The following is a 27,043-nucleotide window of genomic DNA, read 5'->3' as shown; positions in this document are numbered from 1 at the left end:
GTGTTGCAGCTTTCCCTGTAAAACTTCAGTTACTTAAGATTTTTTCTTTTAACTGTATGTCTTCTATCCTGGCATACATTGTGGTTCTTTTGTTATTTTCTTTTTAATTTTAGTTTTTAACATTGTACACCGCTCAGCTCTACTTGTTAGTATGGGTGGTATAGAAAGTTTAAATAAACCATAAACCTTTATCTGCACACCACTATGATACTATGTTTATAATTCTTTTTGCAATGTGGTCAACGCTAACATCAGCTCATGAGATAATCTTAGCAAAACACTGCAGGGATCAGGGCACAAACACTGTTCAACATCTTTAGAACATCTTCTAAAGACAAAAGATCCAGCCCACACAGATCCCCTCCGCTGATGAGGCAACTGGAACGAGCTCCAGATGTCACATTCCCCCAACCATCAAACCAGCACCGGAAGCATATATGAACAGCACAAGCCGCTTGCCAGAACGGCTGGGATCTTCCGCTTGCACCAGCAGGTATGTGCATGGCGGGTTACCACTGCTTTCCGTGTCACATTCATGGCTCTTGTCCATCAGACACAGGGCGTCATGTTGCTAAGCAACGCTGTACAAGCAGCAGCACCGGAAATGCTGACTCAGGCACATTCTCCTGTTTCACGCAACCAATGCTCCTGACAGAGAAACACTGCAGAACAATAAGCATGGCAAGGCTTAGGCTCAGGTGCAATAAAGTCAAAAACACTGAAAACGCTCAATCAAGATTTAGTTATTTTGCCTTCAACTATCAAACATGGACAAAACTGAGAAACCAGGACATTGGAAGTGGCTCATGTAGTGATTAAGGCCAACTCTTTACATCTGGCCCATTGCCAGTCAGAAACCTAAATTTAGGAGAATTTTCATCCAAAACCTAGTTAGCTAAGTTATGGCTGAAAATTTACCTAAGGAAACAAGAAGGAAGTCAGTCTACACTATCCACAGTGGAACAAAAGAAGCAGATCTTGTTGAAGAAAAAACACACAGTCTTCAACAAGTTGTATTGATGCTCCCAGGGTTCACAATCAGATGCCTGACATGGCCATATTTCACCAAGAGTACAGACTGTGTCAGGGATATTAAGAACCAGTTGGTGGAAACCTAAAAACTCCACCAACACAGGTCAATGTGTGTCTTCCTGGTCTATTTGAAACAGTAAAAATGGACCCAGGAAGACGCACATTGACCTGTGTCGGTGAAGTTTTTAGGTTTGCACCAACTGGTTCTTAATGCCCTCTGATACAACCTGTACCCTTGGCGAAACATGGCCATGTCAGGCATCTGATTGTGGACCCTGAAAATTCACCTAGGCATAACTTGGCCAGATAAGATCTAACTAAATCAGACACTCAATGGTTTCTGAAAATAGACCTATTAAAAATAAAGATCACCCCCCTCCCCTTCTCCAAAGTCCAGATCATGTGGTGAGAGAAAAAGATCCTTAAGAGCCAAGAAATGTACTTGGAGAGCAAGAAAATGTGTCTAGAATTTTGATAGGTGAATTTCAAATCACTTCTTATGGCACTAACAGTGAACTAGGAGTTTACAAAAAAAGGCAATAAGGGAATAGAGGTCAGGAGAACTGTACAGGGAAAATTATATTTCTCTTCATTAGAAGTGTGTTATTTCCTAGTACTTAAAAACATTTTCTAGGAGGGAGGGGACGGCAGTGAGACTTACCACAAAACAATTTAATACATAATACAAGAAATTCAGAATACGCACTTAGAAAAAGCCAGACAGCTAACAAAATTCAACTGTTTCCAATACCTAAATTCTCTGTGGAACGTATGAAGCAAATAATGAGACTGGCAATGTTGTTAAGGCTAGAAATGGGAGCAAAAGGGTGGATGGGGACAGTAGTCTTAAAACTGCGAATAGTTCCCTCTCCACCAAAAAAAATCTGGGATGTCTGATAACATTAGGATCATCATAAAGAACGAGTGACCACAGACAAAAAAAGGCTTTTGAGAAAGAGCAGAACACAAGGAAATACAGAGACAAAAAAGGCAGCTACGTTTACGAAGAAAAAGTAGCAAAGTTTATCTTGCTGGAACAAAATATTTTTGGCATTTGCTGTTAGCGAGTCTGAGAATACAATACTCCGTATAAAGGAAATGCAAGCCCAACTTATGGTAATTTACTTTTAAGCTCATGCTGTGATCTGGTCTTGCATATGGAAGATCTAGGTTTGATTTCTGAGCCAGCCAGGGATGCCACAAAGGCAGTGTTCACAGTCCTGATGGATGTCCTCTTTATCGCTCAAGAGCAATGCCTGCTGGACGAGTTCAGGGAGCATGCATATCGGGCTAGTACAGGGATCCCTAAGTCTACAATGGCACCGCCTCTCCTACTTTCCCCCACCGAGTGGCTACAGGGACTCATGGACTGTAGCCCCAATAAAGACCGGTCCCCACTGAGCTGCAAGGTCAAAGAAGTAGCCAGAAAGTGAAATCGAAGCCAACACTAGTAGACACAACCAAAGGCAGCAATCAATGGATACTGCTTTGCAAGAACAACAGATTTAATAGCAAATTTATTTTAAAAAACAAGCAGAGAGAGAGAGAGAGAAAGAACAGAGCAGTTCTACCCAGCAATTATATTTTTATATTAGTTTAAACAAACAGCTTTGTCCATCAGAATGTATATATAAGATTTCTTTCACTTCATTTCTGGGAAATATGCACTGTAAGGAGGCGGGTCTATAAATGGGCACCTGTGTTTGGATGCCCTGATGCTGCCCAATGATTCCCTATTCTAGAACAGCATCTGGGCTCCCAGACACCATTATAGCATTTGTGCGCCGTGCCTTTAAGTGTCCGCAGTTATACCAGCCACAGACCTGGAATAACTGTGGTAGCAAATGCTGCAAGAGCACGTATGTGCCTTACAGTATCTATAATTTAATGAATTTAAGTGGGAGCATTGCCCATTGCCCGCCCATGTGTACACCCCCTTGCACTTACACCCTAAGCCACTTACACCCACCTTTACAGAATAGCACTTTGGCATCCTGCTAGCACTCACACATGTAAAGATTCTTACCCCCGAAAGTGCTATATTCTGTACATTTATGTGTGCAAGTGATGTGTAAATTGTTCACGCCCTGTTACAGAAATGCCTTTTAAGTCTTTGCAAGTTTCCCCAAACTATTACTCACATCTGACCCAGCAAGGCTCAGGCTGCCAATTCACCCTGACAAAGCCTATCCAACAGCAACAAAACTCAACTGAACACAGCAGTGAAGAGATAAAGAATAATCCCCCAGCAAAGGTCTGAGTGTCCAGGGCCACCCAATGGTAGGGGTCACCTGAAGCTGCACCATCGCTCTCACAACCGGGTCCCTCATCTGTCTAGCCCCCTGCTGGTCCTCCAAACACTGAAGCACAACAGCAGTGCAGGCCGCAGTGAAAGCGCCCTCTCTCTGACCAGTGAAGTTTTTCCTCGGTGCGTCCCAACTCAAATGATGCAACTCCCTGTGGGCAGGAAGCAGAGAAGAAAGGCTCCGCAGGCCAGAGAGGCCACTTTCACTGCAGCCTCTGCCAGCAACATGTTGCAGCATTTGGAGGACTGGTAGGAGAGTGAAGCAGAGTATAGAAACCTGGGTACAGACCTGGAGTAAAGTGGAAGAGGAAAAGAGAGAATCTGGACCAAAGGGGAGGGGAGAGAGAAGGGGCAGATGGACAGGGGAGGGGGGAATGGAGCAAAATGGAAGGAGAAGAGAGGGAAACTGGACCAAAGGGGAGAGGAGAGAGAAGAGGCAGATACTGGACTGGGTAGGGGGAGCAAAAGGAAGAGAGTGAGACTCTGGATCAACAGAGGGAGGAAGAAATATGCCAGACTGGGGGGGGGGGGGGGGGGCAAGGTGGGAGTGCAGGAGGAAGGGGGAAAGAGAAGAGAATCTAGACATGTGGAGGCTCAAGGACACAGCAGAGATGCTGACAGTGGACAGCGCATAGGGACACAGATGCAGAGGGGTAATACTGGACATAAGGGGAGGAATAGGGACACAGAGGAGTATGCTAGAAACACCAAGATAGGGACACATAGGAGAGATGCTAAATATGGGGGGAGGATAGGGACATGGACACAGAGGAGATAGGATGGATAGGAACACAAAGGAAAGATGCATGGTGGAAATAGAGAAGAAATATGAAAAGGACAGGAGACCCTGAAGTTTTGAGAAAAGCAGAAGGGAGATACTAGTACCAAAGCAATGTTAAAACCATAAAGGCAGGAAAAAAGTATTTTTTTTTCTAATTGCAATATGTCGGCTTTGGGGAACGTACCTACCAACTAGTCCCCATTACCCTGGGAACAATGTAAAGGAGGCCCATCTCAATCTTAGCTACACCTCTGGGTCTGAGAAACAAAGCAGGACCTGGTCAACATTTATCTCCACATAGGTGAGGAGGAATAAATGAAAGTAGACAGACATCCAGATAAATTCGGCCCAGGAACTAAGCCAACAAACAGGTAGGTTGGTGTACTGAAAATCTGGAGGTATATTTTAATCACACAAGGGGCAATAAAAACATACACCCAGTGCATTTTTGCTAGCAAATGCCAGGCCACCCTTTAGAGGTGGGGTAATCACTGAGGAACCCACCCCACAATAGCCAGGCCCCCTGCAAGCAGTCACAGAATCTATGGCAAGGTAGAATTGTTGTGTAGAGCCTGAGCTCTTTCATTAAAACTTGGGGACCACGGGTCAATTTTAGTAGACAATGGAAAAGGTGCCGGTACTCAGTACCCCTGAGTACCCCTTCACAAAAAGCCCTGCATACACCCTACAAATGTAATATTATATATTTGTTCTATCAATGCCTTTGTTAAAAATATTTTAAACTTCTGAAAAGGGTGGGGAATAAATTAATGGGCTGAAAAACTGCTACCTTGTTTCTCTTTAAAAATGGGGATATTATTATGATTCTGTTTGCCAGGATACACAAAACATATTTCCAAGAACATATGGGTATAAACCAGGGTTTTGTTGCCACTTTTTTAGGCATATTTTGCCCAAGTTATAGCACCTATTGTGGAGGCTCCATCCATCTGTCTATATACATAGACACAAAGAGCTACTTGCACAAACACAAACACACACACCTCATACAGCCCCTGTCACCTAACAAGGCACACATTACCTGTCTTTTCACACCCAGACTCTGAACAGACATGCACGAGTTTGCAAATGGAAGAGGAAGAATACCATTTTGTCACACTATAATTTTTTTTTCACTTTCTCAATGTAGAAATTCAACGTAACCCTAACAGCACCCAGCAAACACATTCAGACTCACATCTAAAGATTCATTCTAATGTCAAACATAAAGAATACAAAGAAACTAAACAGCAGTTCATAACAATACCATCACATTCCTGAGTAGCAAAAAGTTTCCATTTCTGTTACCAGCTGGCTTTATGTCCTCTGCCTCTCTGCCAGAATTCACTTCAAGCTCAAGGTGAGAAAATGGCAAAAATCAGGAACAGTGGCGCTCAGAACAGCTAAAGCATAATTATTCTAAATGAACAGTTAAGCCATCTCTACATGACTCTTTTTGACATGACAGGTCTCTCCAGCCTTTCTACCCGTTTGTTATGTTTGCGATACGCTAAATAAATTCTCTCAACTCGCTCTGCTCAGTTGCTAAAACAGACTGCAGCATACAAGAAGCGCTGAAAATTACTAAGTGAAATAGCAGAAAAATGAAAAATCATGCTGCAAGCAGGGAACAAGCGTTTCAGACACAAATCCTGACTTTCTCCCAGGGTGCTGGAAGGTACTCCCCTCTGACAGTTCAAAAGAAATGGACAACATATACCATGGGGCTCCCGTGGTCGAGAGACTTTACTTATCATTCAACCTTTGGATCGGGAAAGTCTCTGCCTTCCCTTCGCACAGTGCTGGCTTGTGTGGTTTTGCAAATTTTAGCTGGTCTTCATTTAACAACCCGTTATCAGATACTTATATTTCAGGGATACACAGTTGGCGCAGACAGATCAGCGTCCTATAGTCACCTCACTTTCTTGTGTGAGCACTTCTCTCCATTCATTAACAAAATTAGATTTATCACTTTCCGTGCTTACATTATGTCTGTCTGTATGCTCTATGATTTTTTTTGGTTGGTTTTCCCGGAGTAGATGCTATCCTGTCTCAAGCGCTCGCTCTGTCTATACACAGCTCTGCACTCATGACAGAGGCAGTGAGTCACCAGTGACGTATATAAAGGGGCTGAAGTGTTTGTAAACCTAGAAGCCACGTGCACTTGCCAGGAGCCAAGCCTGCCAGCTAGACGGAATTCCACTTCCCTCCATGGAGGTGAGACGCAGGGGCCCCAGGATAAGCTATAAATAGATACCAGCCTAAGGCCTCCAGCACTTGCTCACACTCAGGGGAGGGGGAGGGAGGACTTCTGCGGCTCAGGCAGATTACGGCTCAACAGCACAGGACTGTGTACAAAACGCATCTCAATTTTTCTCTTATGAGAGGCTGATTTCCTACCGATTTAAAGAAACAGTTTCACATCCAAAAGGTAAAGGTAAAATATACTGGGCAAAATTAGCAGTGAGGGCGTGAAAAGTGTATATTACAGTAGATTGGTGGGGGAGAGGGAGTCGTTAATGTTTAAAACATGCTAAGGAGTGCAATGCCCCTCTGTACAGTAAGTAGATTGGCAACTCCATGGATTTAAGGTCTGTTTAGCAAAAATCCTCTGCTTGAAAAGTATGTCTCAAACCAGTGCAGCAGGACGAAAGCCTTTTCATGTTTACCATCTAAATCGATTCTTCACTGCACAACACAGTTACTGTATCGATAACATACTGATCCAAGAAATGTAAAGGCATCTGAATCTTCCTCTCCCCTGCTCCCCGATCACGACTTCATTTTCCCATTATTTAGAAGAAGGTATTTATTGAAAAATTGGTTCCGACACAAAAGCTGCTTTGAGATTATCACAGAACATTTCCTAGTTATTTTCAATTGGGGAAAACTGAAGCAAAAACTGATAACTCTTCCACCTCTAAGTGAGTAGAGATCATTAAAAAAAAAAAAATCAATGCAGAGGAAGGTCCAACTTTGAATATTTAGGATGGGGCTTTATTAGGCACACATTTTTTTATTTTTCTTTTCTAATTACAATTATTCGGGGTGTGGGGAACACAGTAGTTTTCTCCTGGAACCATCCTCTGCTGGAGTTGTGATGATCTGCGTTTGTAACCAATCCAGTCACTGCAGTGATCAGCCTCAGCAAGGTGTCACACACCATGGCTCCACTGGGAATTTGGTAATCATGCACCAGCAGCCTAGCTGTTGTGTGATGACTGAGACTTGCTTGCCTCAGAGGCTATGGACAACTATTGTTATCATTTATGATATAAAGAGTGTATAGGATTTTTAAAAGAGCCGACCCGGCTTTTCTGTACTGGAATGTGCTGCCCATCAAGACCATAAAGCAGTAGAAATGGGAGGGAAGGATGTTGTGCTGAAACAACAGTCATTTGATAACTTTTCATTCATTTCTTTCTATGATAATTGTACGTGTGCCTCTCTCTCTGTCCTTTCTACTGCTTTCTAAGTGCTTCTCCTACTGAAGTTAAAGAAGCTGTGATAAACACAGAACAGCCCTTTCTGGGTAGATGTGACAGGAAAGCCAGAGATTAACTGGGGCCGTTCTATAACAGTGCAACAGGAACTGAATAGAGCAGACTGGACAGGCCCTTACAGTCCTCATACAAATGTGGACTCCACCCAGGGGATATCTGCAGCCTTGTGTTGTTCGGAAGACTCCGGGTGAATGGGTTTGGATGAAACTTATTTCAGGAGAATAAAATGATACTTCTAGTGAAAATGCTCATTGAGGCATTTTACTTGTCCAGTTTCCCTGTCAACATATTACAAATCATTACTGTGCTGTGGTAAGCTGCCAGTGCACATATGACCATCTTGCTATTCAGTGATAGGAAAGACTGGATCATCAACTTTAAAGTAAGGTATTCTGCTCCCCCATCCCTATGAAAAACATCTCTCCACACACACACAAAAATCCTCCACCCCCATTCCTGTCTGTGTCACAAAAGGAGAGCTTTATTCAAGACACTTGTACACATGGGAATAAATGTTCTTTTGATGTTTTTCTGGCAACAGAATCAGGTTTTCACAGGACTGCGTGAACAAGCCCCTCTTAAGCAAGGTTCTGAAAACCCTGCTGAACCTGATTATACATCAGAGACACCAAAACAAATGGATGTTTCCTCATGTACATATTTTGCTGTGCCCGAGCCATGCACAGACTTGAAAACAAGACATCATCACTCCCAGGCTGTAGTACTATTCGTTTTGTGGGAAAACAAACAGCTTGGTTACATCAAAAATTAAGTCCACCTAAAACAGAACAACAAATTCTTAAGTGTGTCAGACTCAGCGTAATACAAAAAAACAGTTGCAAGAGTCTGTGCAGGGAATTCATGTAATGGTGGGAAGCTCTGTACTTCAGAATCATGAAAGTGTCATCCAAAGTATATATATATAAAAAATTATGCTTATCTCAGCACAGAGGCAACAAGAAATGTTTGCAGGTTTCTTCTACTGTACATTGCTGACAGGGTTCAAGCTGGAAATTTCACTTTTCCAACTGTTGCTATTTTGCCATCATCACTGTGCCACGAAAAAACTATTTGTCATTCCAGAACATTTTAAATCTTTCCTCTTCCCAGAGGCAGTATAATATTTTGGTGATTCTGCTAGGATGATTACTCTATGGTGGGAGGGAGTGGACTGTTTGTTGTTTATTTCTTAATATAACGTAATGCTTATATCTTTTTATAGATTCATGAAATGTTGCTTTACGCATTTCAACTGTACATTGCCTTGGGTGAAACCATTTGGATTTGGGAAGGTAATTAATACATCTGAATACATAAATAAACCTAAGCTAATGTGAAACCTAAACTAATGTGAAATGTGATAAGATTCTATCACATTTTACATTTAATATATGTCATAATTATTATTCTATGTACTGTTACTAAATTGTTTTAAACAAGAACTGGGAATAGGATCAGGCTCTTCAAAACAGACCAAGGACTCTTTGACATGTAGTTAGAAACTTATTTTATGATGTCTCAACACAGAACCATGTTATAAGCGACACATCTCTTTCTAATCCATTAACGGTCTTTATAAAGACTACCTATGCTCATATTTTAAAGGTATATCACCAAAATTATTTGCGATAATTGAATATTTTCACTAAGATTCCTGAGGCACGCACGTGTGTGCCAAAAGACGGTACCGTGTCGAGTCATCATCAAATAAAAGTTTCTGTGTGTCAAGAGTCCTTGGTCTGTTTTAATGAGCCTGATCCTGTTCCCACTTCTCGTTTGACTGACTAAATTGTTTTATCCACATCTTACACTTCTTTTTATACTTGTGATATTTATTATTACATATTGAAATTATTTATTTATTTCATATACATTTTATATCTATTGTGATATGTTATTTGTTTGAGATCTCTTATTTTTCCATATTTATGTGATGAAGAACCCCTGAAGGTGGCTTGCGCGCTGAAAGCCAGGTCGTTTTGGGTCTTATTTCTTCAGTTGGATTGAGGTTTAACCAATTATGAACAAAAGTGATGGACTCCATTATTGGTCTACTGATGTTATTTACTGTCTTGAACATTTCTTTTTGGTAACTTTCACTTTTGCTTTGGTTTGTCTGTTGACTCCTTGTGGCAGATTTTTGTTTTCCTCCTTTTTTCGATTCTCATGTCCTACAACACTTCTGATTAATTTTCACGATGGTCCAAAAAAAGGTGTGAAAAGTGCAATGAATGAACAGAATCAAGATCAATGTTTTGGGGATGGTGATTTTGGAAAGCAGGGGGTGTGATCATCACAACAATGTGCTCACTACAGCACCACAAACAATGAAGTGTATTTAGAAGTAAATAGCAGGAGATCTTCAGAATGAGACCAAAAGAAAGTAGAAGAGAGCAAGGGAATGGAAGTTAATATATGATGGGGATGCTGCTTTAGAATGTTTTCCTGTGGGTTGTCTTTGGTAACAGGCCAAGGAGTGAAATCATTCATTTCAGCAGTAATAGCCATTGAATTAAATATCTGTAAGTATCTAGCCTGAAACACCAAGTTGCTTTTCTTTCTAGTGAACTAACATAGTACAACAACTGCACAGGAATGCCATAATAAATTCTTCTTATTTTGGCTGCAGTGGCTTTATTTTATTTTTTATTTTTAGGAAAGGCTGAACCCCAGAGGAAGCACCGTGTAAAATATTAGGGTCAGATTTTTCCAGTTCACAGACAGACTCCATTATAGTTTTTTTTTTTTTTTGTATCACTCTGTTTTTAACTTTAACCCTTGCTGATATCAAGGTTCGCTGCAAAGTCAGTCAAGGTCCATCTTTCCCCTGTATCCCCCATTGCTCCACCCCCCACTCCCAACCCCCTGGGCTCAAAATATAAATAAATCATATTTTGACTTTTCTGGGCAAACTACAGCTGCATTAAAAATATCTGCAACAGGGTAAATTACATCACTGACATTTTATTATATATATGAATACAGAATTACAGATATATTTTTTTAATCTTGCATTCGGTTAAAGAGCTTTATTTTCTGATATTTTTGTTGTGCTTTGAGATTTAAAGACTTGGTACCTTAATCACCATAGCAGCATCAAAATCAGGAAACTAAAGAATGGGAAATGAACAGAGTATTATAAACGTGAAAAACATAAGTATGCCCTATAACCCATTTTCCTACTCTCAGAACAGGGTTAGCGCTAACAGAGTGTTCTTCTATGCTCATAGCAGATTTTTATATCTCTGGAGCCCCTTCTGAGTTACATACACTAATGAAGTCATATTGGGTTCATTGATTAATATTGTTTTCTTTTTATTCATACTAATTATACATTTCAGGAGAAGGGACCAGTACCCAAGGCAGGGTTTCTGACATCATTTCTGGTGACCCAGAGCCAATCAGGTTTTCAGGATATCCACAATGAATATGCAGGTGACACATATGCATAAACTGGGATATTTGGTACCTACACATTTATCTCATGCACACTTCATTGTGGATATCCTGAAAATCTGACTGGCTTAGTGAAAGACAGATTTGGGAAGCTCTGGCCTAGGATGTGCACTACATCTGTCTCTCCAGATGTCAGAGGATTGGTGGTGGCTGGGTACTGTCCAGTAAGCCCACAAGAACATAAACAGATAAATGTTCAGGCAATAGCCTCACTAATTTTGGTACTAGTTTACAATTTTTAAACTTCATGGTAAAACAGATTGGGGATACTTGGGTGTCAGACTAAATATGAGAACTTACTCAGTTATCCATGATTGTTGAGGACTAAAGAAGACAACAAAAACTTGCTTAGAGAAGGAGTGATATCCTGCAGGTGCCCAAGCTTCAACAGTGGATAGTAATATACACCAGAATCACCGAGTACACTGGAAGGGCCAACTCATCCTTATCTGCTGTGGCACTGACGCTCCTGGTTTGTATCTTTATTTTTAATGGATTTTCCATTAACCATCTCCTACCCCAATTTAGTTACTCTTAAGGTGACAGCAAAAGCCAGAAGGACGCTTGGACACAGAGAGGAAATAGGTGGTGGAGACAAGAATTGTATCTGAATTCAAGAAAGCATGGGAGAAGCACAGGAAGATCTTGGGGGGGGGGGGGGGGGGAGGGGGGGAGGGGGGAGGGGGGAGGGGGGAGGGAGGAAGGGATTATCAAGCTGAGTAGCTGGTTGGATAGGCAAACTGGATAAGCTTTACAGTCTTTGCTGACATTTCTCTGTCCTACCAGAATCAATACTCCTTAGCAGTCCTGATAGTCCCATAATGATAAACTTTTATAATTTAAATATAGAGCACTTGGAAAATAAATAAACTCATTCTGATGATGTGTGAATGAGTTGCAATAAATGTAGTAACAGGCAACATTGAAAAATGTGGAAGGCATAATTGGGCAATTATGCCTTTAAATTTACAACACAATAACCCCCACTCCCTTCACTGTCCCCGCTGCTTTGGTGGTGTTCTATTCAGGCAAACCCCAGATGCCCAAAGGAAACCTGAAACATTATTACATGCTTCCTTTTCTGCTTCAGGGTTCTGTTTTGGCTTAGGCTCTCATTAGGAAAATGTCTGCATTAAAAGCTATAAACAAGCAAAGCATACCTAAAGCTACTTCAGTTGCATGCTCTCCCCCCCCCCCCCCCCCCCCAATGTCACCACAGATAAATTCTCCAAGCGTGTCAGAGCCAGGAATGACGGCTATCACTATGGTTACATCAATGAGTCTGGTGATGTCACACCAGCCCTCCAGAAAAAAAGAACGCTGCATTTTTCACTTTTTTTTCCCTGTTTCACTGTCTAGGTGAACTAAACCTGGAATCATTCTGCAGTCATTCAGGTTTTCCTTTTGGCTTGTAATACTGTAGAGGTTACATCAGGTAGGGGGGAAAAAGCAGATCAAATTAAAACATTTTGTCATGTAGGAGACAAATCGCATAGATCTTATCAAGACAGGTCCACTAAGAGCAGCGTCATGCCATATGTATAATACTGCAGTAAACAAGATGAGCTTATTTCTATCCTATTTCTAATTCTCCGTCACTGATTCATGTCAGGGCTTTGTCCTCTGTCTAAAAAGTACCTTTGCAGCCTTCACTTGCTTCTTCCTCCGGGGCTCCGAACTGCCCTTTATTCCCACCTGCAGAAAAAAAAATTGGAGAAAAAAAATTAAAGGGCAGAACAAATGATCTTTGTAAACTGGGACAATATCTATATTTGTATGTTTGTGTGTGTAAAATGTATTAAAAATGTATACATATCTCCCTATGATTCTGCAGGACTCACAATCTGCTTAAACCTGTTTTTTTTTTTACCTGACATAAAAGGGATTGAATTTGCTAATAGAAGCAGGAAGCATATATTTACCTTACTCTGCTCCCCCCCTATCTCTAGCTCCAGCTCCCAAGGCCAGCCTTCTCAATCCCAGGCACAATCCACCCCTACCAGGCAGCCATCTTGCCTCTTTCTCCTTTAAGCTCTGTTACAGACACCCTGATGCATTAGAGTGTGTGTGTGTGTGTGTGTTTTTTTTTCCCTTTTCTGCCAGACGCTAGAATCATTATCATACCACTGAGCTCTCTAGCTTCCTCCCCTTCCCCCACACAGAAACAAACACCGCCATGGACGTGACAAGCATGCCCACCCCTCTACCCTGGCTCTGGCAGGAGGGCCAATCCTGCGTGTAGGGGGAGGGGACCAGGCCACTTGACTATCTACTTCTTTCAGGTCTCCCTAAACAAAGTAATAAGCGGCATGTGGTTTGCCTGAACCAGCTACAAGTCAATGATAAAATACGGAGTGGACTCCTGCGATTGCTAAAGACAGCAATTTTTCCTATACCTAAATGCAGCAATGTTATCTGAAAGGGGTTTTTGTGAAGAGGTATCATTACTCCAGAGAGCAGCTAAAGAAATACCAAACCGCCCTGTAACCCTTTCTTCCTCCCGATTTCTTATTTGCCTTTTAGCAAGGTAGAAAAAGCGGGGGGGGGGGGGGGGGGGGGGGGGGGTAAATCTTAGAAATTCCTCTTGTTCGGCCACTCCTCCCCATCATAAATAAATTGGGAGCAGCCCTCCTGACCCTTGCAGAAGCCCATGTAGGCAGCACACTGAGCCTTACTTGAAAGTGCAGACAGCTGCGAGGGTGCACACAGCCAGTAACCAAGGTTATTTCCAACTCTATTTGTGCGGCTACACCAGGCTGATGATCAGAAGCGCTGCGCTGTTCCATGCAGCGCTCTAAAAGTAGCGCTGGAGCAGCGCGGGGCTTTACCACCTCTATGATCAGAGATAATAGCATGCAAAATTTAAGCACACTATTCTCTCTGATCATGGGGTAATAGTGTGCGAAGATTCTGTCTGAGAATGCGCTCAAGCACAATCCTCCTGCACCTGGTTGACAGGTCTAGGCTATGAAAAGCCCAGACCTGTCAAACACAGGGGTCTCCCTCAACTGTAAGGCCCCTAATGTACCCCCTGAGCTCTCCCCCCAGGACAGCAACATTGGGGCTGGAGGTCCAGCGGCCCTCCAGTCCCCGACACCCCCCCAACACATGGACACAGAAGGATCTCCTGCCCCCCCCACCCAAAAACTAAGGCCCTGGTGGCCCAGTAGGCCGCAAGCCAACCCCCTGCTCACCTGATGGACTAGAAGCCTCTCTCCCTCCATACCTTTGCGGTAGAGGAGAGAGTAGCACACTCCCTCCTATTCAGAACTGCCTTCAAAATGGCTATATAAGGGAGATAAATGGTAGGGAAGCCCAGGGCTGGGTACCTCCACTTTGAAGGCGGTGCAGAAAAGGAGGGAGTGTGTTACTCCCTCCTCTACCGCAAAGGTACAGGGGCTGCTACACCACCAGGTGGGGGGGAGGGGGGGGGTTGGACATGCAGCCCACTGGGCCACCAGGGCCTTATTCTTTGGGTGTGGGGCGCTTAGGAGAGCGGGAGATCCACTGGATCTCCAACCCCCCGTGCCCCTGTGTCAGGGAGGGCGGGCTCTGGTCCTGGTGGGGTATAGGGGAGCCTGCTAGAATGCCAGTGCATGCTGGACAGGGCTCCCCATTCCTCCCCAATGCTCCGCAAGCCCTAATGCCAGCTCTGAGCTGGAGTAGGGTTTGCTGTAGGAACAGTGCCAATGTTTGGCGTGCTTCCCGCTGAGCATTGGGGAGGAATAGGTAATGCCCTATTTAGCATGCATTTGCATGCTCATTGCATTCAGAGCTGGCCAGTGCACTGTTAAACGCTTTGGCCAGTTCTGACCATAGGGTAGAAGCAAAGGCTCTATTGACCTCTAGCGCCTGCATTTGCTTTTGATCATCTGCCCACAGGAAAGAAAGAGAAGCTTATATTCTAGGAACATGTAGAACTACAAAAAATAATTGCATTAGGGTTAAATAGAGTCAGGAACAGGACTGCCCAAAAAGGCAACAAAGTCCAGGAACAAGCCTGTTGATATTATGTAGAGGAGTACTGCCGTTAATTTAACCCTTTCTAAAATAAGTAAATAAAAGGACACATCCTAGTCAGCACTAAAGCATTCCCCTGAAGGCATAAGAAAGTGGTAAATGTTTTCTGAAGCACATATATCGGTGGCCTTTCTTGCAGTTAAGGATTGTGCTTCCAGGACTGGCCTATTAGCGAGGTCTAAGATAAGTGATGATCCTAATGCAAGCAGTCCTGGGCCAGGAGTCATGCACCAGAGCTCTTTCAGGGCCCAATCATGGATCCTGAATCTGGCCAATACTATCACCCCATGACTGTCCCCTCTTCTAGGGCTGGAGTAACAGTCTCTAGTCTGGTAGATGTTACAGAGTGGAGTGGGTAGCCCTGGATGGTTATTTTGGGCCCCTTGATTGCCATTTTTGCTTTTCTGCCTTTCAGTGCCATCACAGAGCTTTGAAGCACAGACTCTACCTCCACCTAGAGCAATGTTCTCCCAAGAGTTTCATTTTGGTCTTCAGGAAGTTCTTGCGACTTCCTCAGTGACAACCCAATCTATGACTCCTTGTCAAAACTTGACCACACCCATTTGGATGGTAAGATTTACAATCCTAGTCTGGTTTAATTCTTGAAATTGTAGGAGATAAATATATTACCCCCACCACCACAACCACCAAATGTAGCAGGCTTCCAAAATGTTCAGGAAATACATTCGTACTGCTCAAAAAGTGCCATCAGATCTGAAAAGGGGTAGTCTTTTCTGAGAAAACGACTCAACGTTGAAGTTGAAGTTTTTGGAGGAAAAGTATAAAACTCTGAATTAAAAGGAGGAACCTTGCTACCTCCCTTCCTGGAAGTAATCCAATAAGAAGCATGCAGAAGTACAGAAGGTGGCTTACACCACTCATGGGCTCATAAGAGCCTTGGCTCCATACCATAGGAGCTGAGAAGGAGAAACAAGCACAGGTGTTGCCAGTTTGCCCCACCACTATCTGCAGGTGCATATTGAAAAGAGAGAGGTCTGTTCCCAAAAAGACTGAACTAATCAGGGGTTACCAGTCTGACATCTATCCCCTGTCGAATACAGTGCCCTAAAAGCAAAGGGAAATGGGACTTGATATACCGCCTTTCTGAGGTTTTTGCAACTACATTCAAAGCGGTTTACATATTTTCAGGTACTTATTTTGTACCAGGGGCAATGGAGGGTTAAGTGACTTGCCCAGAGTCACAAGGAGCTGCAGTGGGAATGGAACTCAGTTCCCCAGGATCAAAGTCCACTGCACTAAACACTAGGCTACTCCTCCACTCCAGGGACTGGTTATTGGGGAAACCTGATCCTGATCCTCCAAGAGAGAGAGAGTACTAGAGTGAAGCTGCTGCCACAAGACAGTCCTTATCTGGGAAAAGGCAGAAAACTGGCAGTGATGGAGCTGGTGAGTGCTACTACCTTAAACAGGAGATAGATCCTGAGTAGGTTCTATCATCCTTCCTGCTCTAAAGGGAGTCCAAGGACTGAGAAATGTAGGTGGGAAATGCAGAATTAACACCCAGGGAATTAGAGCACAGAAGAAAGGAAGAAGTCAAAACACTGGGCTCAACCAGTGCTACAGGAGATAGAGGGCTACTGACTAACCCTCTAGGAGGAGGAGTCAGGATTTCTACCAGTATTCAACCTGTAAAACAGTATGAGAGATGCTTGAGTTTGACATGGAAAATGCTACTTAAAGGAGAGAAAGAATTGCTAATTCAGCAAAACTATTTGATTCTTTCTTGTAACTGTTTTATTTTATGGACTATTTGTCTTATTGTGCTCTTATCCCTTCTTTTGTATATAGTTGTATATTACTGGAGAGCCCATTAAAATGGAGTTAGTCTCTCAGTTGCACTTGCCTTCTGAATTTACCGTGCCTGTTAACTAATTATGCTGCATAATCATACTACAGGTGGGTCCATCCAGTTTCAGCTTAGGCCCACCCAGCAGTGGCGCACATCATTGCTGTAGGTGATGGAAATCCCCAAGCTCTGCCAGCTGAAGACATCCACTGCTGGAACTCCTGGGCCATCAGAACACGAAGCTAGCACCCCACCACACCTGGTTCTCACGTGGGGCTCTTAGAGGGTGTGTACAGGATACAGGGTGTATGCACAGCATTGTCCATGCAACCCTTGAAACCCTTCTTTCATGGTTTACGGATTATCCTGAACCTGATTTATGTTTTAACAGCCTGTGATGGATTGCCCTTTCCTAAACCTGATTCCCTTTTTGCACTCACTACAATGTTTTCTGGTTATTGAATTCTATGCACTGACTTTGCTTTGTGTGAAGAAGTTACACAATGCCTTTTGTTGCTTATCAGGTGGCAGGTTCTAAAATTAAAAGAAGTTACTTCCTTTAATTTTAGAACCTGCCACCTGATAAGCATCAAAAGGCATTAACCAAGATAGGCCACAGTAGCCTCAAAAGCCTCTTAAAACATTTATTAATCTTCCATCATTTCTGCCCAACCAGCTCTTCGGCAAAACTTGCACTCTACCAATGGATATTCTATGTAGTCCATGTCACGCATCTAACTTTTTCACAGGTCATACACATAAAATAAAAGCAACGGACGTTTTCAATGACCTACAGATATTAATTCATCCTTTGATATCAGAAATTGCATCAATGACAGCTCAAGATGTATGATCCATCACAAAATGGTTGACTTTCCTGTATTCAAACTGAGATTATGAACTCTTTGGAATGGGGAGCCATAAACTTTGAATTATCTTGTAATTTAAACAATGGGCATAATTGCTGCCATAAAGGGCTAAGGTGTGAAGCAAGGAGGACAGACACAGCTGAGAAGATTGGTCAGTTGGTGCTGAATAGAGTAAGGAATCAGTATCACCTATAGTCTCCACACTGGAGGACTATGCTGAGTGGTTACAGAAGCAGACTGTGAGTCAAAATTATAAGAGCTCAAATCCAGCTTCTCCTCTTGACACTCTTTAACCTGGAGCAAGTAACTTCACCTTCTTTTACCTCAGGTACAGCTTAGACTGTGAACCCATTTGGGCGGGGAAATAGCTAATGTACCTATTTGCCTTGATTTGGAAAGGAGTCCAAACATCCAAATCAACTGCCTCATCCACAGCTGTTTAGCCTTGCTTGGGCAGCGGCCAGTCTAATTTTAGTGGCTACTTGATTATTACAAAGTCTTGTGAAAGGTAGAATGCTGGAGAGAATTAATCAGGCTTCCTGTAAGCTCTTCTACCCAAGATGGTGGAGTACAAAACACTGTCCTAGATCAGGAGAAATCTCATAAGTAGCCATGTTGGAGTGGAGGAGTGGCCTAGTGGTTAGAGCACCAGTCTTGCAATCCAGAGGTGGCCAGTTCAAATCCCACTGCTGCTCCTTGTGATCTTGGGCAAGCCACGTAACCCTCCATTGCCTCAGGTACAAACTTAGATTGTGAGCCCTCCTGGGACAGAGAAATATCCACTGTACCTGAATGTAACTCACCTTGAGCTACTACTGAAAATGGAGTGAGCAAAATCCAAATAAATAAAATAAATGTTTATTGGCATTATGACAATGTGGATGGAATAACTAGATACACTGGAGGGCCAGACAGTAAATGACACAGTAAAACAATGCTACTGTGTAGCTGCCTGTACTTCACTGATGAATTCGTCCTGAAATACCTCTACCATGTGCCATGACAGTAAATAATTTTTGGAAAAAAAAAAGTTTTACCTACTGTGGAATACTTTTCAAAAGACCCAGAACCCAGCAAAGTGTCAGAGAACTCTGACAGTGGAAGGGAGATACAATTAATAAATCTTTTGGAGAAAAGTTATTGAGCTGCTAACTCTATAGCCATGTGTGTGGTGTCTATTCAGTCCTTTGCTGCCTGGAGTCTAGATTATCAGCCTAGCAGTCAGGGGTCACACATTCCAATGCTCCAGGACAGAAAACAGATCTGGTTTTCAGCACAGCCAAAATAATTTAAATTTATGATCAATTTACATAAGTCCTTGCATACAAATAATGCCCATGAGCAGTCAGTGTGAGTGGCCTGAAACACAGGCCTCTTTTCAGTGCCTGAGGACCAGAGTGTAGTAGACCAGTAGCTACAGGCTATAAAGGGTTAAGGCAGTAATAGCTTGCAGCTATTGAGATCTGACCCTTTGAACTCTCTCTAAAGCTAAGCAAGGCCAGACCAGAGAAGCAGATAGGTCGGTGACCCCCCCCCCCCCCAAGAACACCTCCTGCTGTGTGTGGAGGGGGGAGGGGAAGGAAGATACTTTGGGGATCTGCATGGGATGCTGTTCTTTCTGCACCAATATCTTAGCGTGGCATTCAGAGGGTCCCCTTCAGAAGGTAAAGCCACTACTAACCCAAATTATTCTTTAGACTTAGACACTGGAGACCCTCAGAGAAGACATACAACTCTTATGTTACGGCTAACACCAACAAAACGATGGCACAGAAGCCAGTTTTCAGCTCCCCATATTCTTTAAGATAAAATTCTGGACTCATTTAAACTTTCTGTCCCAATGCATTTGAAACTGTTTTCAAACCAGATACATGTTTATCTTGCAACTTCAAACTGATTTGAACCTAGTTTCCAGACAAATACTTGCAATAAATAGAATGCAGAGTATATTGTACTTAACATAGTGCTACGTATCAAGAGAACTATATTAAACAAACTGACACAGGTCTGCATATACTGTACATTCAAAAAAAAATTGGAAGTATGACTTTGCTTCAACATTTATTTAACCGGAAACCCTACCTGGTTTTCTGTTCAAACTGGCAGTCTTGGGCAAATACAGAAAACTTCAGATATATAAAACCACACACTCTCAGATTCATATTTTTGAGCTTTTGTAAGTATTATAACATCAGTTATGAACTATGTGTTCATTAGTAGGTTCTTAGTGATTTCTGTATTTACTGTTGGCATCTAAACCCTTAATAGGGCATGACACCTTTGAAAGGACCAGCAGGGAAAAAAAAAAAAAAAGATGTCAGGTTATACATGCTTTGAGATCACACATCCTAGAATATTTATTATAGAAATGTAATTTTTCTCCAGGACTGATACATCCCCTAGAACACTGTACATACAGCCTATGTTAAATGCTAAACACCAAGAAGACAGAGCAAAAAGAATGGTTACAGTACAGTCTCTTATTATCCAATCTTCGCTAATCCAACTGACCCCCACTGGCATCATCATGTCTCTTTACATTTTCTGGAGCAGCAAAGAGGAAAGTTTTGTATCTGGGACAATTTGTTTCAGACCCAGGACCCTGCTTTTAGAGCAAAACGGCACAGTTGTTACCCAGAACCCACTTTTACAGCCTTTGTTTATACATTGTTTGAAGGGTTACCATTGTTTTCCACGTTGTCTGACTTTTCACTTGTCTGACAATGGGCTGGCCCCCATTTATGTTTAATAATTGAGACTTTACTGTATTTTTTTAAAAAGTGCATGGCACTCAAGGATCTCTTCTCTCTGCATACTGATCACAGCCAGCTGCTAAACAATCCAGTAACCAGCAGCAGTTCAAAAGTTATTGCAAAGAACGAACACGTTGGAATTTTGTCAGTTCAACCAGCTCAAGACACTGCACAATATGCAGATTTGGGGGATATTCTTTGTAGGTAATACAGGCTTGCAGCTCTGTAATCACAGAACAAACATGAATATGCTTGAGAAAGATCTGCATACAATGAATGCAGTAGGTATACAAATCTTTCTCGTGCATATTCATTACGGATATCCTGCAAATCTGCCTGCTTGCAACCTCCAGGTCTGAGCTTCGACAAGCCTGGCCTAAAAGACACATGTTTATTCCCCATTCCAGAAGGGGAATAAAGATTGCTGTTAGGATTTACACCTGCTACCAAGTACATTTAGGTTTTGGCAAACTGCTCTGATTGAGCAGCAATCCATTGCAGGGATTAGGGGAGGCTGCCCCCGTTAATCCCCCAGTGGTTCCACCCACCCGCCCCCAAACAAAAGCCAAGCTGGCAAGGGGTACCAGCCTCTAGTCTCAGGAAAATACAAATTTATATCCTAAACTGGCTATGATAAATGTGAATGTACCAGCACATACAAGTTTATGTGCTTATTTTCAACCCATTGAGATTTCCTCAATTTTTTTTCTAAAATGGATGTTTATGCCACACACACTCAGCACATAAACGTCCATTTCCCCTATATTTTAGGACAGTCTCTATGTCAGTAGATTCTGTCCTAAAACACTTGTGAAACTTGGGACATCCTAGACATCTAAATTCCAGCTTCTTCATCCTTTCTAAAATTGGGCTGTAAATAAATCTACACAGGTCCTGGGGTTGTGCAGGATAATCTTGTTTTGCAACTCCAAGGACTTTGGAGTATGCCACAAACACCTGCATGTTCAGAGCCCAGGAACAAAAGTTGCCCTTAATTTTAAACAGACACATGCAACTTCTCTATTACTATAGTGGAAGAGGAGAGGAAGTATACATAATTAAAGGAAGAAGTACTAGCTAAATTCCTCAGCACATTAATGTGTCTATTCATGCTTCTTCTGGATTTTATTCCTAGGTCTTTTTAAAAAATATTTTGAACCAGAATTTCCTCTTGCTTTTTTTGTACTTCCAGTTCAATCAGAACCAAGGCTGAAATTGGGTGCTATAAGCAGGGCCACCGAGAGACTGGGCCGGGCCTGGGGCAAGGCCACCGCCCCCCCCCCCCCCGAGGTTGCCGCCACTGCTCCCCCCTCCACCTGCCCCTCTCCGTCCGCCACCTGGCCGGGCCCCCTGCATTGAAATCACAGCATCTCTCACCTCCGTGTGAAAACGCTGCAGGCAGATCGCCTCCCTTCGGGCCTCCTTCCCTCCCTGTGTCCCGCCCTCGCGAAAGTTACGTCATACGGGGATGGGACACAGGGAGGGAAGGAGGCCTGAAGGGAGGCGATCTGCTGCTGCCTGCAGCGCTTTCACACGGAGGTGAGAGGCGCTGTGATTTCAATGCAGGGGGCCCGGCCCAGTGGCAGACGACGGAGGGCGGGTGGGAATGCAGCGCCGGGCCCCCCCTTGGAGGCCCGGGGAATTTTGTCCCCACTGCCCTCCCCCCTCTCGGCGGCCCTGGCTATAAGCCGCCATTCACACCTAGCAGGGGATTCCCCCCCCCCCCTCAGCATACCTGGTCTGGCCATAGTGAACCAGACAGAATGCACCAGGACTCCTTCTGCCATGTGGAACCCTGCAATCATGAACCCAGAATCTGACCAACGTAGGCGTCAACATTTCAAAACGTGTGGGGGTGCCAAACAATAAAAATTACGCCTCCCTGGACACAATGAAGGAGCTTGCTCAATATTGAAGGGGTACTCAACACCCACACAGCTGGCTCCTGTGCTGGCCAGTACTCCCACTCAGGGGCTATGAATGCTGCCTCACAGCCAAACTGGGAAGTAGAGGACTTATCGACGGCCTGAAACCGGAGGTTATCCTCATAGCAGTGCACAGCACTTACCAGCTGACCCACCAGTCCAGCCATTCTTCTTTCTTTTTTGTCCTAATACACTCTATTTTGTGCATTTAGGAAAGGAAGAGAGAGAGAGAAAGAAAAAGAAAGAAACTTCCCTGACTCCACTCTTCAGTTGGACAAACTGCTCTCCTTTTAGACTGCTAAATTAGACAAGGAAATTTCTGCTTTGTTAATAACTGTTAACTGTAAGGATTTTAGGTGTCAGATTAAGACATATTTGTTTTGGGAATTTCTAATGGTCAAGAACTAGATCTGTTTTATGAAATTAGAAGATTGTGCTGACCACGTGCCACAGGAGCCTGTGCTCACCAGGTAAGTCATCCTAGGTTAATCCCCAAATCCACTGCTTGTGTATCAACTCTTTCTCCCACCTGCCCTTGGAAAACAGTTCGAACTAACCAGTTATTTTAAAAAATTATGTTAATATATGTCTCAGATGACTGTCCCAAAGACCAGAGCCATCAGATCTGGCTCAGACTAGACTGGGAATTAACCATCTAAACAATGCATAAAGATAGACAAAATGAAACTAGTCTAGGGTGGGGTTAAGGGGACACAGGAGATCCATGATTAACAAAGTAGATGACATCTGGAGAGAATTATATTCTGTGCAAATATTTTGCAAAGTATACAGAATTTTACAGAATTCTGCAGAATTCCCCCATCATAAGGCTTGGTCCCACCCCCTCCCCAGGCTCAGTCTTCCTCAGCATCATCATTGACCAGGTTCCATTCTCCCCAACTTAGCTTCAATCCCTCTCTCTCCCAGGGCAGGTTCACAGGCAACTGATTAGGTCTATGAAAGACCAAAATCTAGCCAAGCCAATTTTGGCTTGTTAGATTTAGGAAAGTTTTCAGCTGAAAATTAAATTTGAGTAAATATTTTGCTATCAAGAACTATTTAAAATTAACCGATTCTCTCATCCACTCAGCAGCTGAGCCTCTAATGCAGTGTTCCAGGTAGTGGCTCCTATCCACCCTAAACTAAGCCTGGCTTCCTCTCTTCCCCAATACACATCCTCCCACCACCCAAGCAGAAAGCTTGCTGCCAGTGTTGTATCCTGATCAGCTCTGTTCTCTTCTAAACTGCTCAGCTTCAGTAAGTTTTAGCTACATACTGCTCAAATTCCCATGCTATTGTGGTGAGATTGTGAGAACAACACAGAAGTTTGAGTACCACGTGGCTGCTCGAACTCTGAAAGCTGTGCACTGTCAGAATAAAACAGAACAGCTGTTCTGGAGGCAATGCCAGCAGCAAGACTGTGAAACAGGCGAGAAGGGCGCAACCAAACTGGGGGCAAGCTGGCTTGGAGGGGCCAGTGTTGAAGACAAAAGTAGGGAGGCAGACTGGTAGGAGAGGTGGTTGGTGTTAAGGCAGACTGGGATGGGACTGTGGGAGGAAGAGTGTGTGGGGACCAATAAGTTAGGGAAGGGGGGAGAGTGGGGTGGAGAGGAGCTTTAGGAGAGAGACAGTATGTGGGGAAGCAGACTGTTTTATTCATACCAGTTGCTCAATGCATCTAAGCAACCAGACCAGCCACATCATTAAAGCACCCCCCTCCCTTGCCCATGGTGCCAGTCACTCTGTCTCTGGCTCTCACAATGAAGTTGTTTTTTTGCTTGCTTGAAAAATAGTGAAGATTACTTGTCCAACTGTTTTCTGAACGCTCCTTCTGCTTAGCCACTGCCAACAAGATGGGCCCAATTTAAAAAAAAAAATCTTGATTGAACAATGCCCTATAAATCTCAGTATATCAAGGACACAGCTGTGCAGTCATTGCAACTTGAGGCGCAAACATAGCGTGGACAGCTGAGAAGCGAATGAATCTTCAGCAGAATCCCATAGAGAAACTGATGCATGTAAAGCATGAATTCAGAACAAGCAGCTGAAGAGGAAAAGCAGCTGAGAATCAGGCACTGTTCCCTCCATCTGAGGATACCAGAGCACAATGTCCAGGAAGAGAATACCACAGGCTTTCTCCTAAACAGGGGAGAGTAGGATCAGTACATGCTCTCTAAACCAGATTCACAACTGGATCCTAGAGTGTCCAGATTCTATTCATACTCTTGAGACTCTTCTCACCAATTGACCCCCTTCCTTTCAAGACAGCCCCATCCTGTATGCTTACAAGCTCACAACTGACTGGATAGTTTTGGGGGGTTTTTTTTAATTGAAAGATTTTTTATTGAAAATTCTGCAATGCCATACATAATATAGCTGAAAAACTGTTGCCACATACAGAAGCTAATACTTAGGCCCAGATGAACTAACTCCACGGAAAGAGCCCTTCCCTTACCGATCCCTTAGCGAATCGGAAAAAAACGGGCATGCATGAAGGAAATCACATGCAAATGAGCTGCTTGCTGTTATAGCTCATTTGCACGGGATTTACTTCCTAAGGAAGGACTGACACCAGTGACAGCTAAACGTGCTGTGATTGGCTGAGAGAGACTTGGAGGGACATAATCGAAAGGGACATCCAAATAGTTTTGATTTGGACGTCCTCGCACGTCCCAATTCCCAATTCTCTCCGGCAGTGGTCATTTCGGGCACCTTAGTCATAAGAAAAACACATTCCAAGAGAAGGATGCCCATCACAAAATCCGAAGAAAAAAAAGTGTCCAAGTGCTTGTCAGCACTTGGACGGTTTTTTTTCCTCCGATTTTGTGATGGGTGTCCTCCTCTTCCCACTGGTCTCCCTTGATCTTTGCATGGGTCCCACTCACAGCAGCCCCAGCCAGGCATTAGTGAGAGTTGCAAACCTCACGTTAGGTTTTCCACGGTGCATGGTGGGGTCAGAAAACGGCTGTGCATCTGCCTTGCATGCACATTATAATACTAATTAGCTCATTATAATAACTTAGATCATTTGCATTCCGTTTTCGTTAGCTCAGAGAACCTTTTTGTGCATGTCTTGTTTTACTACTTGCTCGCTAGACTGGCTAGAACTGGTTTAAAAACCACATTGCTGGCTCATTAAGTTTAGTGCATCTGGCTCTAAGTCATCTAGTTTCCCCCCTCCCCCTGGACATTATGGTGGCGCTGACAACTGTGCCTTCGATTGTATTGACTGGACAGTTGACCCACTAATATGCAAACTGAGAGAATTGCAGGAGAGGGAAAAACCAGAGCAGAAAAACTACAGATCCCAGAATGCATTGTGGGAGGGGAGGCGGCAGGAGCATAGAGAACAGAGATTCCAGACTGCCTGGAAGAATAAGAGAGGTCGGGACAAACGAGAACCTGAGTTGCAGGAGAAGGAAAGAGATGGGGCTGATTGGGAAATGGAGTCAGCTGGGGAGGGTGTGGAACATATGAGTGGGGGTGTGGAGAATGAGGGGATGGAATGGGAAGAATTGGGGGAGACAAAAGAGGAAGTAGTAGGAGAGGAAAGGATGGAGGTGTTGGAGGGAGAGATGGAAGGAGGGGAGTAACTTCCGGATGAGCTGAAGTATAGGAGGAGGCAGTGAAGTCAGGAGGATCCAGTGGGTGGATGTCAAGAGATAAGTTGTTGACAGTTGTGGGTGGCTGAACTGTGTTGAAAAGCCTGGCTAGCTGAACTGTGTAGAAACGCCTGGCTAGCTGAACTGTGTTGCAAAGCCTGACTAGCTGAACTGTGCTGCAAAGCCGAGCTAGGGGAACTGTGTGGATGTGAGAGCGAACAGCACTGATGAGTGTGGAGTCGGAAGCAGACAGCACGGACAAGTGTGGGAGCGAGAGCCGATAACTCGGACGAGAGGAGCATTTGACAAAACTTATGTGTGTACTTGTGTGTCCTGGTTCTGCATGGTCCAAGACTCCCAATTTCCTTTTGTTGACAATTACATGATCCCCCTTCAACCCCTTTCTGGATGATGATGAAAGCATAAAGAATTCCAGACCGAAATATCTTGCAACTGATGGATGCCACACCTAAACAACATCAGTACCAGTCGCAGAAGAGTAGGGACCTTCTATATCCAAGATTGGGGAGGACATCACCGACACATTTAATTTCTTGGAAGGAATCATCCATATCTATAATACTGTCTCAGCCTACAAACAGAGGCAAGTGCTCATGAAGAAATTTCAGCATCAATGAGGACAACCTATTTCCTACAGCAAACATATCCAGCATCAGGAATCCGGTCTGTACACTTCCAGGAACAATTTTAGTCTGTCCGTTCCACTCAGCTCCACCTCAGATTTTCCACCAACATCATGACCCTAAGTGGTACACACGCTTTGAGTCCGACATCACAGGACCTGTGGAGATTCCCACTATCTCTCAGAACCATCCAGAAAGCACAACTTGGGACCGGGGCAGAGCAGATGGATGTTGACATTTCCAGCTGGAAACAAATCCTGTGCTGGATTCTTATGTATCTCAGATCTCAAGCACAAACTCCATCACCCTCTAAGCTTCCCTCAGGCACTCCCATCTCCCAGTTCAG

The 27,043-nt window shown here is 43.6% G+C and overlaps 1 protein-coding gene across 1 annotated transcript in view; it reads right to left on the bottom strand.

Annotated features, from left to right (window-relative positions):
* TET3 (tet methylcytosine dioxygenase 3) overlaps window positions 1-27,043 on the bottom strand; it is a 348,515-nt gene that overhangs the window by 273,404 nt on the left and 48,068 nt on the right. Inside the window, exon 3 of the mRNA XM_030201791.1 lies at window positions 12,716-12,772. Coding sequence (XP_030057651.1) covers window positions 12,716-12,772 — 57 coding nt within the window. The remainder of the gene's footprint in view (window positions 1-12,715; window positions 12,773-27,043) is intronic.

This window comes from Microcaecilia unicolor, chromosome 4 (assembly GCF_901765095.1).
Source record: "Microcaecilia unicolor chromosome 4, aMicUni1.1, whole genome shotgun sequence".
Lineage (NCBI taxonomy): Eukaryota > Metazoa > Chordata > Amphibia > Gymnophiona > Siphonopidae > Microcaecilia > Microcaecilia unicolor.
Note: the sequence above shows the minus strand (reverse complement) of the source record. Positions and strands in the feature narration are given on the sequence as shown.